Below are 17,722 nucleotides of genomic sequence, written 5' to 3' on the forward strand. Positions count from 1 at the left end.
CGAGCACACCATTACACTATTCAATGGATTAGAGACCAGTTAGATGGACAAAACCTACTGCTAACACTTGGAACATTAAACAAGTGCTTCTAGCAGGCCTTCAGCTACGACCATTAAAATCCAGTGAAGTCAACTCGCATTCAGCGTCAATTCTGTGCATTTTCTGTCACTCGCTTCATTGCCGCATGTTGAAATCAGCACCACTAACTTGGAGCTGACAAGCACACCATCACATTCCTAATGTAGCCATAAGGTAAGCTTTTTTTTTCTTTTTTTGCATGTGTGTAAGATTCAACAGTAAGGACACCACACGTGCAAGAAAATGGCAGCAGGTTTTAGGCAAAACAGCTTTTATTCATACTTTTTTTTTGTACTAACAGTTCAACCAAGATTACATGCGCTCCGAGATCAGTGCCCGGTGCAAATCTCAAATTAATACAGGAAAGGACATGCGCCGCACAGGGTTTGCTTTTTATGCTTTCTCTTCCAATATACATGTGCAGTGCGTACATATATATGTATACATGTATATCTTCGAACGCCGACTTCTCTCACAGCTAGAATAGCAATGCAGTTGACCTGTTTCGTGACAACCCTACATATATGCTGAACATATATATGTATATATATCTCTCTCTCTTCTCACACATACCATCTAAACATTATTAATTACACACTGCAATAAATTATGATAAAATATTATGATTTGCAGGAAAATAAAATATCTATCTATTCTACTTACGCTGTACACTTGTGCGACTGCAGTCGCAGAAGAACAGAAGAAAAAAATCTCCCATCCGTTCTTTGAGACAGGAGGACCAACAGGCATGATAACATTGCCGCTTATGGACATGCGAAAAAACGCCAACGATCTCATATTTATAAGGCTATGTACATGTGGGTGCTGGGATCTGTTATTCACACAGCATTCTGAAGACATAGCAGAGTGCAGACCTCTGGACACACAGACACACACACACACGAATGACAATCTCAACTGAATGTGCTAGACTTATTAATTCTGGCAATCGCAGCGAACTGTCCTTTTTCTTATGTATAATATGGCATGCCAACATTTGCATAAGAGACTTAAATAATGTTGGTCAATTATGTGACAGCCAAGATTTAAACCGAATTGGAAAAATGTAATGCTAAAAAGTTTTAGACAGGTATCCCCCCTGGACTAGCCCTGAACATTTTGGTCTTAAGGGTGAAACTGCGAACTTATAACAAGCTGTTATAACTCTATGTTAAACAAGTGAGAAAAACGAACTTATGCCGAACATAAATGGGACTATGGTATTGCCATTTTTACAGTTAAATCAGCTTCTCCTTCAGGCCTCTGTTTTATAGAAAGGCTATACATGCCCATGCATCTGTCTAAGTGCCACATGTCCTGACCTTAGGTACTGAAACTGAACGGAAGATGCACGCAATATTACTCAACATAGGGCAGCTATGCCGAAAAAGCAAGTTGTTTAGCCATGTGCTGCACTATTTTGATTACAGAAGCAAAAGCATGCACTTGTCGCTGTCTCAAGGCCAATTTAATCAAGCATCTGCCCTGTTAGATTATGCAGTCCCAAATTGTGAAAACCCAACTGTACTCCGTTCTACTCTACTCTGCACTCCTAGTAAGTAGTGAAGCTTACAATTCGCTGCAATTAATACAGGTACAAAAAAAAAATTGCAAAGGCTCAAGACAGGTCAAAGTGCTGGAAAAGGACATTACACTAAACAAGAAGCAACGTCAACTGCAGCACAACAATAATGCTTGCTCGAACTTGCATATCAGTGCCATGCAGTGCAGCTTTACAAAGGGCACAGAGATTTTTAGCACACCACTACCACCACACTACCATAAGAGCTACGGCTACCTGCTCGAGCCCCACTGCGCACGGTGGCATGCACACTGCTGGGAAGGTGGCAGTGACAGTATGCTAAAGCTCTCTAATGCCCTGCAGTAGCATCCCCCTACCCAGACTTTGTCTGCAGTTTGTTTGAGCTATGCGAGCGATTGGCCTTCAAGATTCACCCGTTTGGCGTAACATGCACATAAAATAAGAGCGGCAAGCTAGATGAATAGGAGCTGGTCAGTAGCGGCACTAATTTCTGCCCAGCATCAGCTACCACCCTGTTTTTGCACTGCACTTGCCCTAAGTTGTGCTGCTTGTAACTTGAGAGCGGGCAGTCATCACACCATGGTCATTCAGGTAATGAAACACCAAGAGAAACAGTCGTGAAACAAGCGGAAAGATAAGAACATAGGAGACAGTAGCCGTGCACAGAACAACCAAGTCTTGCAATATCCACAGGCAAGCTCCTCCACGTCAGGAAAAAAAGGACAGTAGACCTGGGCACGTAATGACTATACTGCAGCTACAGTTTGTGTGAGTTGGCAACAAACGACAAGTCCAAACTCACAGCGGCACCACAAAATGGACACAAGATGCAAAAAGGCGTACAAGTTCACGTACATGGCAGCCCCTCAAGTAACAACAGAGGGCAAAGGCATCCCGAGGAATAGCCTACATATAAGAACAGCAGCATACATGCTATGTACACACCGATACAAAATTTGTTGTTACTTAAACATGCATTGGGCTGCCGACTTCCCTCAGCAACCGACACATGCATGCTGGCAAGAGTGTGTGTTGGCCATGGTCTGAAAGGCGTGGTGGCTTGCTATGTCCCAGGGATTTATTACGGCCTTCATCAAGCCTTTGTTTGTGAACTTGAAAACACATCCACAAGATGGTGCTGAGAATACAGGTTACGCATGACACGATCGGTCCAATGCAGGCCTCTGAAAAATCTAGACACATTACTGCCTTGTTACTCCTTATTTCAAGATGTGTCGATGTCCAGCCACCCTAGACGAGAACATTAACAATGTTCTTCAGCACAATGAGCATTCCTGGCATGTTCGGCATAGGCCATCAATAGAATGTTACCAAGAAAAAGAGTTAAGGTAAGATCACGTACAAGAAATTCAAGAAAGAGCTGGAGTCTGTTGATATAAAAAAAAATGAATTTCTTTCATGAACTAGCCGAATGTGTGAACTTCATTTGCAAGTGCTGCTCCGGACCGTGGCCAGCACATCTCTTGGACACAAATCTCCCACATATTGCAGTGGGGCACAAACAACCATCAGGTTGAAAAACAAGGTGCTCGGTACAACTACATCTAAACCAGGTGCCAGTGCTTTCTATACGAGTAGTAGTGCTCGTGTGTCTGATTAAATATCTACCCAAAGGGAACACTGTGCTTCAATGTCTTGAGCTATGTGCCAAGAGAAGGGCCATGGTAGCAAGAGTATGCTTCATCGCTGGGGTGACTCATAAGAGAAACTACAGCCCTAACCAAGCGAGGCATGAAGGCTGCTAAGTCAAGAAGAACAGATAAAAAAAGCAACGCCCTTTAAAATGATTTAAAAAGAGTTTAGCAGCATGCAGATGAATATTTAAACATTAATTTCAGTTCCATATAAGATGAGCACCAGTTTAGAATGTATAAAGTTTGCTCAGTATGGCACCCACATGGTATTAGGCTTGACAATCTCTTATAATTTGCAGCAATGACAGTTCATGCTAAGTACAAGTGGAAACAAGACACGAGAAATTTACCTTCGACAGTGAGACATATATAAATGCCTTTCCTTACTTGTGCCATTAAGAAACGTGCCGGCTGATTTAATTGGGTGAAAGAATTGATTCTGCAACATGTGTCAAGCCATACCCTTTCTATGGAATTGAATACGCCAAGCAAAACATTTCAGATATGTACCACTGCAACGAATTGCAGACAGAAAGCAGGGGACGTGAAGTGAAACCAACTGCAGCCTAAAGAATGTAAACATGGCAACAACATTAGCATTGTTACTTCACATGGGTAGTGCACGCTGCAAGGGGCCGACTTTAGATTGACAGCCAGCAGGCGGAAGGGGGGGGGGGGGGGCGAAGATATCTAATTTGTACACAGTCAAGTGCTTTAAGAACCTTTGTTCATAATAACAAGTTCGAGAACCACTACAAGGGACAGGTCACTAAGCTACAGGTCTATGAAATACTAGATGCTTTACAGTGAAAAAGTTGCAGCGGCATCTATACAATAGAAAGATAGCAGCAGCAGAAGCAGCTGCAAATGTGAAAATTCTTTTTGCAGCCTGCTGCTCGTTAACATTTACATGCTGTATGGCAACATGTTCACCAAAACATGACAAAAACCTGCCTATTGTCAGCGCAGCTACGAATTGTTTTATTTTTTTCATGACCTGTATCACAGCTTGTTGGAAAAGGGGAGAGAAAGGGAGCGAAACAGTGAAAACTGCATCCTTTCTTCTTACACCATCGAAATTTTACGCCATTCAGGTGCACAATTTTTCCTTCGCATGACATTAAATGTCATCGTTATCAGGGCCATTTCATTTCTTCACTGCTCAGCTGTACTGCTGTACTAGGCATTTTCCTATCAAGAACGCTTTGGTAAGCACAGCATTTCTGACAAGAAAGCACTCGGCATGCAGTGTTAAAGAAACAAATGCCGACAAGAACAGAGGTGGCTGTTGGGTGATAACACACACTCGAAAAGGCATAAAAATCTAAGGTGCAAAGGAGAGTAACAGTGCGTCTAGCATCAAAGCTTCATTTTTTTTTTACACAGTCTTCTTATCATTAAGGCCCAGGCAAGACAGTGGTAGCTGAGAGTGATTAGACTGCTCAGAGACATGAAAGCGTAGTCTTGGAGAGTTTAGAACAATGTGTATGTATAGCAGTAGTCGGTAAACCACTTGATGGTGGAAAAAGAGATGAAAAAAAAAAAAGAGTACGACTTGAAACTGTTTGGCACGTAACATATAATACCAGCAAAAATGTTAGAAAGACGAAATGAGAGAACAAATCGGCAGGCTCTCGAAAGCACAAAATTGTATGTAACCAAGGTTCTGCCATAAATTGCACATTGTGTGGCTGACTGCATAGAATGTTGACATGATGTGTTAAAAGTACAAAAGCACCTGCCTCAAGCACCATCTGTCCTAGATAAGACTCGAAAATGAGAGAACAAGAGGTTCAGTAATCCAGCGCTTCTTGAAAAGTGTTGACAAGCCTGTGCTATCACCGCACAGTGCCAGTACTAGAAACAAAGGGAAACAAACCACCGAACTCCAAACGGTGCGCCCTAAGGCATAAGACAACCCTGTCATAAATAAAATAGTTCCTAAAGCAAGAACTCACTGCTAATTTTTTTGCACACAAATACTTGGGGCATAAACCAATGGGAGTAATAAAATATTAGTAATCATAAAAGCAAACTAGGCTGAACTTAAGCTGTCTGGCCAGATTGCCTTGAGACAATGTCAAAATTATTTGTGCACTTACTACACTTGTTGAGACTAATTAAAATAAACCATCTAAGCAGCTGAAGTACACACACGTTTTGCTTACAGGACTGACTCCTTTCACTTCTCTGCCATCGTAAGTACGGGAAGCAAGGAATGCACAGGTAACAAATGCCTTATGCATAGTGTGGTAGGTAATGACCAGGTACTACACCAATGGAACAGCCTCATTAGCAGACTGCCACGTCCACACACAGACACACACACACATGGCAAAGTAAACATCAGCAACATGGAACAGGGTCTCGGAACATTGCAGCAGAGCTATGCTATCCAAACGGCAGCCGTTAACCTCACACTGAGGACAAAGACAGAATCAAGGCTTATGCCGTTTAACAAACTCTCTCTGAGACGAATATTACAATGTGGTCATCATTCAGTTGCGTCATCGCAGGCGTCGTCGCAGACGGCTGTCCACGCACTGCGCTGCGGGGATATGTATATCCAGACAAGGACAGCCTGCTGTTCCAGTGGACCCCCGGGAACGCTGGAAGCGAATGCCCCCTCTCGCTGGTGGGACAGTTCGAAACAAACAGTGAAGGCTGTACAATTGCTGTTTTCAACCGAGCTGAGAGTGATGGGGCAATCCTGTCCCTTGTCTGTGCTGTCTCTCCCGGTGACTATTGACGTTGTCATACCTCACTGAAAACGTAAGAGCAGAAGGAAAGGGGAAAGAAAGGACAAGAGGGTGCTTAGAGACATTGAGAGATACAGAAAAGGCTGTTTTTAATAGAAAGGTCTACCAGTGTTGTATTTCAGGCACTTTTGTATTGCTATTCTTTATTATTTCTGCAAATTAATTAAGAAGAGTCAATTTCCTCTATGCCTTCCCTGGCTTCTTTGTCCGTTGGCTTTGTGTTGTTGTAACTAAGAAAAAAATCAACTCCACGTCCCCCTTATTCTTCTTGCTTGTACTTCCTTTGAACAGTTATATACAGAGCAGATATACTTAGAATAGCAAAAAATGTTCGGTCACCCCAAGTTTTGTAGGCAGGGACAACACTAGAAAAACATTGCTCGCAAACACTTTCCTCTTTTGCAAAGCCACGTAGGCAAAAGAAATGCGGAGAAAAATAGATGTCATTGTAAAAAGTGTCCCTGTATGCAGCCAAATAGCAACGCCGCAGGAGTTGTGGGAGCTAGCAACATGCCGAAGTCAGACAGAGTTCTGCGATATCTACACAAAAAATGAAATAATTTTTGTCTCCATACTGTACGGAATTCTAAAAATATAGAACTACTCTTAAGTTCTTTGCAATTTGCATAACAAAATTCCCTAAAAAAGCTTCCCGAGCTACCCTTTTTGGAATGTACTGCCGTTGGCCAACTTAAACCAAAGAATGACGAAGCATCTATAATGACTTAACTTCAACAAACATGAGCTGCTAGAAGCCATCAGTGAATGCTTGGAAAGGAAGATGCCTAAAGCGTGCAGAATCGAGGCACCATAACTAGACATCTCTAGCACCCTCGGCAGAAGAAGCAAACACATACTTAAGGCATGCTCATGTTAAATATGACAGCGACTACATAAATCTGCTGCAATGGGATAGGCATCTTCATCCAAAAAAAAAAAAAATGTTAAGGCAATTTTCCTACCAGTTAAATGTTATGTCAGGAGGGGCAAGAAAGACCTAGTCAAAGATCCAAAATACAATTTTCACTGTGTTGTGTGAGAGCTTCAGCAAAGCTCAGCAGTTTCATACCCTGAAACACTTTTTGAACATAGCAAAAAAAAAAAGGAAACATTGCCAGTCTGCTAGCAAGGCACCTGCAAAGATGTGAGCCAGGTATTATAGCTATGCATGCAGCAGGGAACTTATGATCTCGTGTCAAAAGCAGTGAACAGTCACTTGGTCTCGCATTCACAATGTCGTCATCGAAAGCAGTTGGCCCAACAGCCCCATTGACTGACACCGTGATCGCAAAAACATTCTCAGTAATACACAACTACAAATTTTGAGTTAAATAAACGAGAAATATATATGTCTGTGATTTCAAAAAGACAAAAAATGACGATGAGCCCTTTCACCATTGCGACAGTTAACTTTCAGCCGGGGCTTTGCCCTCTTCGCTTCTCTGCTGTGCAGCTTGCAGTATATTAGTGGAGACAAAAAGAAAGAAAAAGCAAAGTATCGCTGCAATAACTGCACTTATAGTTGAAGGATTTGAAAATTCAGCATGAGATTCTTGGGACAACAGGCTTTTATATTGAGGACATTCTATGATTGGTTGATTGGTTAGAAAACTGTTTCAGAGCCCCTTTGATGCAATTATATGCCTTTTCACTGCTTTTTGCTACTCTTGCACCTTGCCAAGACAACACCACTCTAGTTTCCAGGAACAGCCGCCGTGCAAATTTGTGAAAGCTGCACAGCCTGTTAGAAGCTAGCGCAATAATTTGCATATTATAGTTCAGAACAGACATTGACTAATTCACTGTGTAGCCGGCTGGGAGTCGCAGGCAGAACCCTGAAACGAAGGCACATGGTTCACAAGCTGCACTTTGGACATCCACGTGTTATGCCAAAATGAGCGCTGGATAGCGCTGGAGAATTGGGTGTTGCACATTATCACCAAATGCGCAACAAAGGGGTGAACAAACAAAAAAGTACTCACGATGCCTCAACTGAGCGACTGTTGAGAAGAAACTCCTTCATCTTTTGCAGGTCCGAGCGGGATGGTTTGCCCGGCTTGCCAGGGGCCACTGGCATGCCCTCTGCACCCACTATCTGCACTGATGAGATCCCATCCTTCACCTCACTCACATCTATCTTGATGCACTCCCCCGGGGCACCCAATGTCTTGAGCTGGTGGTGTCTGTCGGCTGAAGATGGCGCCACGTCATCCTCGTCACCATTGGTGAGCCGCTTTTGGTCGTCCGTGGGCCCAACAACGGGGATCGGATCGCAGCAACAGTCACAGGCATCGCCACTGCCCGCACTACTGAACAAAAGTGAGCCCGTGCTGCTTACACCACTAGAACTGTACACAGATTCGCTGCTCAGACACTTGGCAACGTGTTTGTTCTTGAGGAACGCTTCCGAAGAGTGCACAAGGCGGCCAGCTGTGCTGGCCACACCGGACGACGCGTCATGCTGTTGCCCGCAGTTCCACGACAGTCGCTTGTGGATCGATGGGTCCCTCTGGTTCTTCAGGTGCTCAAAGGAGTCTGCTGTGTGATGGCGCCTCTCGGGTCGACATGTTCTTCGGGAAATACGCTTGCGGCCACTCTCGTCTTCGGAATCGGGAGGGCTTACAGTCTCCTCAGAGGGTTTCGGGCCCTCGAGGCTGTGCACAGGGCTCGGGCCTTCGCTGGGAGGGGCGCTGTGAGTTACCAGGCCAGACACATTCTTGGTCTTCAGTAGGGGTGGCTTGCTCGCTCCACTCGGGTTGTAGCCTGGAAAAGGCTGCGGTAAACCGGCAGCAAAGCGGGACGTCGGCGAGAGGCTCTTGGGAGGCAATGATGACATGACTGGCACCTGCAAACACAGTCAGGGTAAACATTAGGACTGGCAACACTGTGGTTAGGAAGTGTTATTTACTGGTTATGCATTGATTATTGTCACAGCAAAGTGAGGGGGCAGAAGTGGACAGTGCAGATTAGGTTAGCTACTAGAAGAGGGGCATGAACTGCCCCACATACACAGAGAGGGACAGGCAAGACAATGCGCCTGTCTTGTCTGTCCCGTGTTTCACCTTCTAGCCAGACAAAAAATGCCTGTAAGGTTAGGTTAGGATGGGCTGAGCCAAGTTAGGTTTTGCGTCGTCAAAAGCCTTGCTTGCATTATAGCAGTTAGTGGTTGCATTATATTCATACGAATAAGTAACAGTTGGTCCTGGAAAGTATATATCAAACTTTGATATACTGAGTTATTGTCGATGTAAAAGAGTTGTAAAAATCCCTTGAAAATTCCTAGCAAAGTACAGTGCTCTACTATGCGTACATCAATCTGCCATTCCCCGCCACATTCAATATACCGAACCCTGTGCTACACCCCTGGAAGTGCACTTATAATGGAGAAGCAAGCACTTTTCGCGTCACCAAAAGTGTTTAACGCTGGCAAACTTGAGAAACGGTACTGCTTTCGCAGATGCTATCAAATAAATTGAATCTGGAAGGCAGCACATGCCATGGAGGAAAAACGAGCAGGGTGCTCTCAGTTCTGCTGGCTGCACATATGGATAGCTCATGCTAACTGCAGCCGTACATTATTGAAAAAGGGAGATCGCCACTCTCTGCTTCAAGAACGGGAAAGGCCTCCGGGTCCAACGCGTGTTCCACAAGAAAGCGTGGATGACACTTGACCATCTCACTCAGTGGCACCAGGCATGCGACCCCAAACTGGAGATGCTGCATCGTGGGGTTTGTCTTACCGTAAACAAGTGCTTGGTGTGAACAGCAATTTAGGATTCCGTGAGGGGTCAAAACATATCCAATGTCAGACTCCACTTGGACAGAACTGAATTTAAGTAAACCACTGCATGGCCACGCCTGCACTTCTCAGAAAGACCCTCCCATTGTGGCAGCGGGGCGCAAGATCAGCGCCATGCGATCCGCTGGTCCGCACTGAAAACGCATTTCATTCGTGCTCGCGTGGTTACACGTGTTTGAGAATGGGCTCGGATGTTCTGCACGTTGAAAGCCACCCTCGAAACTAACAGCGTGTGTGTGGTGACAGCCGTCACCGAGGCAGTGGGAGGACCAAGAATGAAGCGATGTACAGTCGTCGACCGATTTTCCGGACTCCAAAAATTTGGACATGCCCGATTATTCGGTCAGCTTCGCGGCACCGCCATTCTCCCCATTGACCATAATGTATAACAACTGCCGAAAGTTCGGACACCTTGCAACCTCTCGTCTGATTTTTCGGACTCTCCTTGAGCCAACTCGGTCGAGAGCACCGTGCACCGACTCTGACCGGTGCACGGTTCGACTTGCTGAACGCCATTTTTCAATTTTGAACAGAGCTTCCTTGCTGCCCCACGAAGTGGCGCTACTGGAAATCCCCGCTCATCATCATTGTTTCTGCCTGGTTCGATAGAGTGGCTCTGCAGCAGTTCCGGTTTCAGCTTAGTAAGCCATGTCAAGACAATCCAGCAGCTGATTTGTTTCTTCGCGCAGGACGCTGCGAGCAGGCCGCGTTTTTTCCTTTGTGTGACTGGTGTCGGCACGGCGGTGTTTGCTTTGTGTGCTGTGTCGAGGTTTCGGTGATCCAACGCAGCATACGGAAACATCGTGTCAAGTCTTTAATGGCGCCGACAGTGCCCTCGCAGACTGCACTGCGGAATGCCGGCAAGCGAGTGCCGGGAGGCCTAAGATTTGTCACCTTCCGATGTGCTCCCTACCGATGTGGAAAATGTTCTGCCGAGACTTGCGCAGTGGTTGCATTGCGATTCCTGACACCGTCTCATTGACAGTTTCACAGGTGGTGACACTGCTGTACTGACATGCGCAGAACTCCACCACGGCGAGATCATTCGTCAGGTTTCTGCTGCACCGCCGGACGATGACCGAGTCGGAAGTTGACGCACCATGTGCTACGCTGCCGTCGCATGCGGATCGTGTACAAGAGGTGACTGTGCTTTCAGCCGCCTATAGTGACCGTACGACCCTCTCCGAGATTCAGGCTTATCTGATTGCGCGTAAACGGAACAGCGTGCAACGGCGCATTCACGATTTCTTCAAGCCTACTGCCGAGCCCAAATAAGTGCGTGGAAATAAAGGATTTCATTTTTTTTTCTTAATCTGCTTTTTCGGACACCTGTTTATTCGGACATTTCCGCAGTCCCCGTGAGGTCCGAATAAACGGTCGGCGACTGTACCGGCCACGAGGCGTCGGAGCGTTAATACGATACAATACAATACGATCATTGTCAAACACTGCAACTCCCCAGCAAAACTGATGCCAGCTGAAGGGTCCTGTAAGCTTATAAGCTATTGTAACTTGCGTTGTTCCTGAGGGCTTAACCGGAAGTCTTCTGAGAACTGTATGTAAGCGTGAAAACAGTCTATAGCCAAGAAAAATACCCACCTGAATGGTCGGGGATGTTGGGTAGCTCCTGTACTCCTTGGGCTCCTCTAGCTCTTGCGGGTGGGTGAAGGGGATGCTCACAGTAAGTGTGTTCGGCGATGTTGCATTAGTGCCGGCACCCTTGAGAAGGAAAGCCCGCCTCTCAGGCCGCGGTGACGTGACCGTGACGCAGACTGGGCCCGAGGTACGTGTCTCCATGCTTCGCGACCTTCCTTGCTCATCGAGGTCGTCGTAAGTCATGCTGGGATTGCGTAGCTCACCAAGCTCGAAGCTTGTTGCTCGGCCTTGGCCACCAGCAGCAGCTGCTCCCTGCTGCAGTAGACAAAAACAGTTCTTTAATTCTTTATAAAAAACCAAAAGAAGCTTAACACCCCCTGGGCCTTATCTTGTTCCCAAACAAGAATCGTCACCTATCCTGAATGCACCTGCTTTCTTTAGCAGTGCATGCTCGATACTTCCCTGCCTGGTGGAATGAGCATGTCGTGCTTATAAATAAGCACATGCCCTTTATGAACTAAAAGTACCAGGCGCGCAGCATTAAACAAAGGAAGTGCCCGCAGGACAGATGAAGATAATTGCTTGGGAACATGGTAAGCCCCAAGAGCACAAATTTTTCTTTGAGTGAAGCTTGCACAGGCATCACCGGAATCCACACAGCACTCACCAATAATTTAGTATGGGTGTGCAAACAGTGACTTTGGAGACCGAATTGAATACAAATCGAATAGTGCCAGAAGCAAGTTGAATCTAATATCAAATAGTTTTCGAATAATGAACAGACATTATCACAATTCATATAAAACAATGTTCAGATCCTAGTAGAGTCAACATAAATCTGAACTACTAAATGTCCAAAAAAACAAATGGGCCCAAGAAAAGATTAATTATATACATTTTAAGGGCCGGGCCCTGTGCAAGTAAGAAGAGGTCGATTCAGTGCTGCACGCACTTCCACTTATGTGTAACCAAGTCCACCTGTATTTCTGTCAGTTTTGTGTTGTCTCTATTCTGATGCAAGGTCAAAAAAGTGGCAGTTTTTAGGCTTGCAGCACAGCTCAGAAAGAGCAAAAAGGAAGGTGGAAGGGGTAAAGAAAAGGAACGGAGAACAGAGTGAGCGCTAACTTCCAACTGATGGTTTATTTCGTGACACAGAAGGCTACTTATACACTCAGCGAACCATGCGACATCAAGAGAGTACACAAAACGAAGCAACAAAATCGATAGTATAACCATGTGAAAACATATTCAGACAGCCTGTGGTGGCAGTCTGAGATATGCCAATTCATTGCTCGATAATGATAATGAAGGTGAGCTTACACATGCATGGCCCAGACCTATGATAGCCTTTGCTTCGATGATTTCTCTTGTGAGCTGATTACGACTACGACCTAGAATGATGCATTCCTCTAAAACAGGTTCGCAACCTGTCTTAGTCTTCGCAACCTGCCATTTGACACGGACTGTCAATAACTTTACCGAGAAAGACTTCTTGGAGCCAGCAGAGTGCTGTCTGGAACGCATACTAAATAAACAAGTGCAGAATGGTGCAATGCTGTCCAGAAGGCAAATTCAACAAACAAGATTGAGCCATGCGTGGTGGTGCCGGAATGGATGTGATAAAGCAATGTTGATGCGACCTCACAATTCAGGCAAAGCCTCCAAGATTGGCATTTGCAGTTAAATGTGAGGCACAGTGTTGCGACTAAAGCAAGGCCTCAGGGATTACCGTCTAGCATGCAATCTCCAAGGCCATACTTGATGTCTCATCGAGGTTGCCAGAGGATATAATGGCAGCAGAGTCGGTTTACGCTACAGTCACAGATGGAGTCTGGATAATCGAATGTAGAACTGGCGGCTGTCCGAAATATCAGTCATCTTTACACATTAAATTTATGGGGCCAATGGCAGTTCCACGAAGATCTCTGAATTACCGAGCATGTCTGGATTATTATGTGTCCGATTTATCGGCCAGCAACTGCATTCTGTCAATATGTGGTATGTTATGAAGCATTGTTTATTAAAATCACAAATGGAGCAGCAGGAGCAAACAAGTAATTTCTTTGCATGTACAGGACTCTTCAGAGAGCGCGAATGTTCACTGTACAGCCTTTAATGTCTGGCAATCTAAGCGACATAGCCTGCTCCACTACGAAAGTTTTTATGTTTTATGTCTATATTATACCTGCAGAGGTGAAAACTTACCATACTTTTGCTCCAATTAATCTTTAATTGGGTGCTGCCAATGTTTCTACCCATTCAAAAGTATTTTTTAAAAATTTGCGTTTCAGAATTGCAACTATTTGATTAAAAGACTGATCAGCATAGAACACTATTCAATTGGTTATTTTATGTTTCAAATATTTGTGCACCCTTAAAATTTAGCCAACACAGAACACTGACTAGCTCCTACGTGGTTCAAGGTGCTCTTGAGAGAGTGAGAGAGTGTGTGTATGTGTGTGCATAAATGTGTGTGTTTGCATCTTTCAGCAAAAGTTGAACAGAAAAATTGATGTCAGCAGCTCTGTGCTAATAGCATCCTCACAGCCACCAAGCTATCAGAGTCCGGCTTGGGTCCTTTTCTTCACTGTAATCACAAACCTAAGCCAGGGGCCATAATGTCAAACAATCCATTTCACATCACATTCTTTTTACTCTTAATTATTGCCTCTAATGAAGCTCGGGCACAATGTGATACCATTAATGCTGCTATTAGCCATTCAGTACAGTGCGTTATATGGAAATAAAAATGGCAACTGATGCTCAACGTTACCAAATACAGGCCCAGTAGACCACTAAACATCTGATTCACTGTCCTTATGACAGTGCTGCCCCCTAGATTTGGCTCTTCCTTAAACTCACAAGACCGGATCCGCTAAGAATCAAATGCGTTACTCACAAACAGCGGTGTTGGGCAGGGCACGGGCGGCCCAGCCAGGGAGGCCACCGAGGCGGGGTCACTCATGTCGATGGAGCCACTGTGCGAATGTACCAGGCTTGAGTGGCTGGACGAACGCGGGGACCGGGTCGCCACAAGCAGAGCACTGCGTGGGATGTCCAGGTCGTCCTCATCGTCCAGGTCCTGCAGGTATCCCAGCTGAGGCTTCTCGCTCGTCGCCTGCGACTTCGCCTCCCGATATTGCTCCTGCGCATCAGTTAGGACAGGTGTCAACATGAAAGCTGGTGGCAAGCAGGGGTAAGCAGGTTCAGCTATAACGAACTAGTGCATATAATAATAAACTAACTCTCGAGTATATTGCGACTCATTATAACGAGGTTTTACTCTAGTAGTCGCTGTAGCACGTGGATCCATTGCCAACACGTCTCGAACCGCTCCGGATGAAGTTCATGTGTGCATTTAATGGGAAGCGTAGAGAAAGGGTCTGTGCATATAAAAAGCAGAAGTGCTTCAACTGGTGCTGCTCGTGGTGTGGGGTCAAGGTCACAGGCAACACTGCAATCAGCAGCACCACGATTATGCGTGATGCCCAGATGGTGCGTTTCGGCACACCATATGTACAGTGAAACCTCATTAAACCGTAGTTGGCTGGGGCTCGAAAAAATTATTTACTAAACGGTAGTACTGCCTAACCAAAATAGCAAGAGATCACCCACTTACCTGTCAAAAAGGGAACTCAGAGGGTGCGAGGAAAGGGCAAGAACATGCAGTATCTATTCTCTTCACGCGACAAAAGTCTGTTATTTTCGTTCGATGCCGCGGTGGCCTAGTAGCAACGACAGCAGCCTTAAACTGGCTAAAGCTGCGCGCCAGCCTTTCAGCCAGCCCTCTCTTCGTGGCAAACACTCGCATGGTAGATTCCTCGTTGGCGTTGCATATTCTCCGTGCACGGGCATGGTAGCGCTGCAGAAATTGCAGGGCACCTTTTTCATTGCAGGGTGCTGTTCTTGTTGCGACAATTCCATTCATGAGGCTGACGTAACGTGCAGCTTCTGCCACTATTGGTCCTGAATCCGCCGTGCTGTCACTTTCCATGTCGTCCGCATCATTGTCGTTAGGCAACACTTTGGCAACAACAGAGGCCACGGTGACGAAAAGTCGAAACTCATAGCCGACATCTTTTCGCGGTCTCAGCAACAATGCCAAGCAACTTCTTCACCTTCCAAATGCCACACACCGTAGTCAACAGCAGATCCCTGTCGTGTGCGAGCTCCGACTTCTTCGTGCCACATTCAATAGCACGAATGATGTCCAATTTTACTCCTATGCCGAGCACCCGGTGTTTTTTATCCGAACTGCAGCATGACACAAGTCCCAGCTTGCATGACGCTACAACACACTCTGGCACAGAGCCGTAACGATGTTGATGTTGATGTGGCTTTGTGTACAAACGCACGGGGTGCTTGGAGGCCGTTGTTGTTATCTCTGAGGCTTATTGTTCTGCCGGGACGCCCGATGAGGACGGCGCAGCACCGTGATTTGCGCGACGAAAAGTGGAAACACCGCGTGGTAACCTGTACGTATGCAATAAGCTGGTACGGTTTATGTGGATACAAAACGCATTATGTCGAACGGCCAATGAGTTGGGGATTTGGCTTTACTACTTTTAAAACGAAACTACTGTTTAAGCGGGTACGGTTTAACAACGTTTTACTGTAATGCACGACTCTTGAGAAATTCCTAACAGACATCAAAGCACAAGGCCTAATATGGTACATCAAGTTTCCACTACAGAACTTTCCATGCTTCTGGCTTAGTCAAATACAATAAAATAAGTTTTGTTGAACAAAGTACAGCTATCTACATTGCCATACTGTTTGGACATCATGGTGATGCCTTTGTTGTCTGAAAATGTCGGCAGCAACTCTATTATAGTCCTGTAATTTGGCGACAAAAGTAAAACGTGCAAACTGCACTCTGGCTTTTGACAACATGCTAGAAACTCAACACACAACCCTGACACAGAGGCACACCTAATGCAGAGATGCATGTATTTATGTGATCGTAGTCTGGATCAGTAGGCACTGGCTGCAGTACTAGTTACTTCAGTTAATGCTATTCTGAAAAAAAGACTGAAATGCCAACTACTTGATTAAACCCAGTACCTAGCTGCATTCTGATACACACCTTTGTATACAACCCTGAAATCTTCCCCGGATGTGTCAAGAAAGTGATGCCAAGGCTGAGTTGTTTTTCACGTTTGCCACGGCGTAAAACTCGTGGATAGACAACTGTCCATAACATGTAATGTGACTGTTGCATTGTTCAGTGCAGCGAGTGATAATTTACTTCAAAGGAACGTTAAACAAATCAAATTGCGGTGCTTAACGTCCCAAAGCAATGCACAGGCAATTAGAGATGACATAGCGGGATCCCCAGAATAATTGTGACCACCTGGGATTCTTCAACGTGCACCTAAATCTAAGTACACGAGTGTTTTTTGCTACCTGTCTTTGTTGGAATGCGCCTGCCTTGGCTGGGAATCGAACTCGCCACCTCGTGCTCAGCTCAACAACAGAATGCGATAGCCACTGAAGCAGGCCAGGAACTGTCGCACTAGTGAACGAGAACAAAGACCGGAGTTTGGTGGAAGTTGGAGCAACCAACCTGTGCTCTGCGGATTTGGTCCATGAAGCTTCGCGGGTCGCTCGTGTAGAGGAGGAAATAGGATGCAGCCACACCAAAGTCGTTCAGGTAGATGACGATGAGGCCACTGTTGTCGCGCAGCTCGTACGTGACCAGACGCTCAACGAGGAATGGCTGCCGAATCACTTTCACACGGTCGCCCTTCTTGCTCAGCGACTTGCAGACAAGCAGCACATCAGTGAACAGGAAGCAGTGAACATCCACCTGTGTGCATGCATCCATCACAAAGGTTACTCACTGTAAGTGAATCTGCAGTACTGGTGAAGCATCGCCACAGCAAACTCATCAGGGCGACTGATTGATTGATTGTCTCTCATTGTTCTCAATGTTTATACACAAATCTTGCAAATCACTGATAGAACCCATAACTCAGGCTAGCTCAAAGCCCAGGCTAGGGTCAAAGAAGAGAAAGTGCTGGAAGCAAGAATTATGCAGAGAAGTCCAGGTAATTCGAAATCTGTCCATTCAAACTGAGTGGTTAGACCAACCAATCGGTTGTGTCGCAAGTATTTGAATAGGGAAAAAACTCCCGCAAATTCGAACTCATTTCAAACAAGAGTTTTCATTCTCATGGGCTGCTTTTCGGACAAACAAGCCAAAGGTCATAAGGTCAAAGTCCGATGCGTCACTTGCCACCAAATGGTGCATACTGCGGAAATCATGCCTTTTAGCTTTGCGTGACACTT

At 45.5% G+C, this 17,722-nt stretch overlaps 1 protein-coding gene across 7 annotated transcripts in view; it reads right to left on the minus strand.

The window, feature by feature from the left end:
• Nucleotides 1-333: 333 nt before the first annotated feature.
• LOC135910746 (pleckstrin homology domain-containing family G member 5-like) overlaps nt 334-17,722 on the minus strand; it is a 747,540-nt gene continuing 730,151 nt past the window's right edge. For 5 of the 7 annotated variants that reach the window (XM_065442817.2, XM_065442821.1, XM_065442818.2 and 2 more), the window contains 5 exons: nt 16,998-17,240; nt 14,331-14,576; nt 11,435-11,746; nt 8,019-8,881; nt 334-6,041 (listed from right to left, as the gene is read on the minus strand). In XM_065442817.2, coding sequence (XP_065298889.1) covers nt 6,032-6,041; nt 8,019-8,881; nt 11,435-11,746; nt 14,331-14,576; nt 16,998-17,240 — 1,674 coding nt within the window. In that variant the 3' untranslated portion in view covers nt 334-6,031. Of the gene's footprint in view, nt 6,042-8,014; nt 8,882-11,434; nt 11,747-14,330; nt 14,577-16,997; nt 17,241-17,722 lie in introns of those variants that run through there. The other 2 variants (XM_070533936.1, XM_065442822.2) reach the window with 1 other exon arrangement.

The sequence above is a fragment of the Dermacentor albipictus genome, chromosome 2 (assembly GCF_038994185.2).
Source record: "Dermacentor albipictus isolate Rhodes 1998 colony chromosome 2, USDA_Dalb.pri_finalv2, whole genome shotgun sequence".
Taxonomy (NCBI): domain Eukaryota; kingdom Metazoa; phylum Arthropoda; class Arachnida; order Ixodida; family Ixodidae; genus Dermacentor; species Dermacentor albipictus.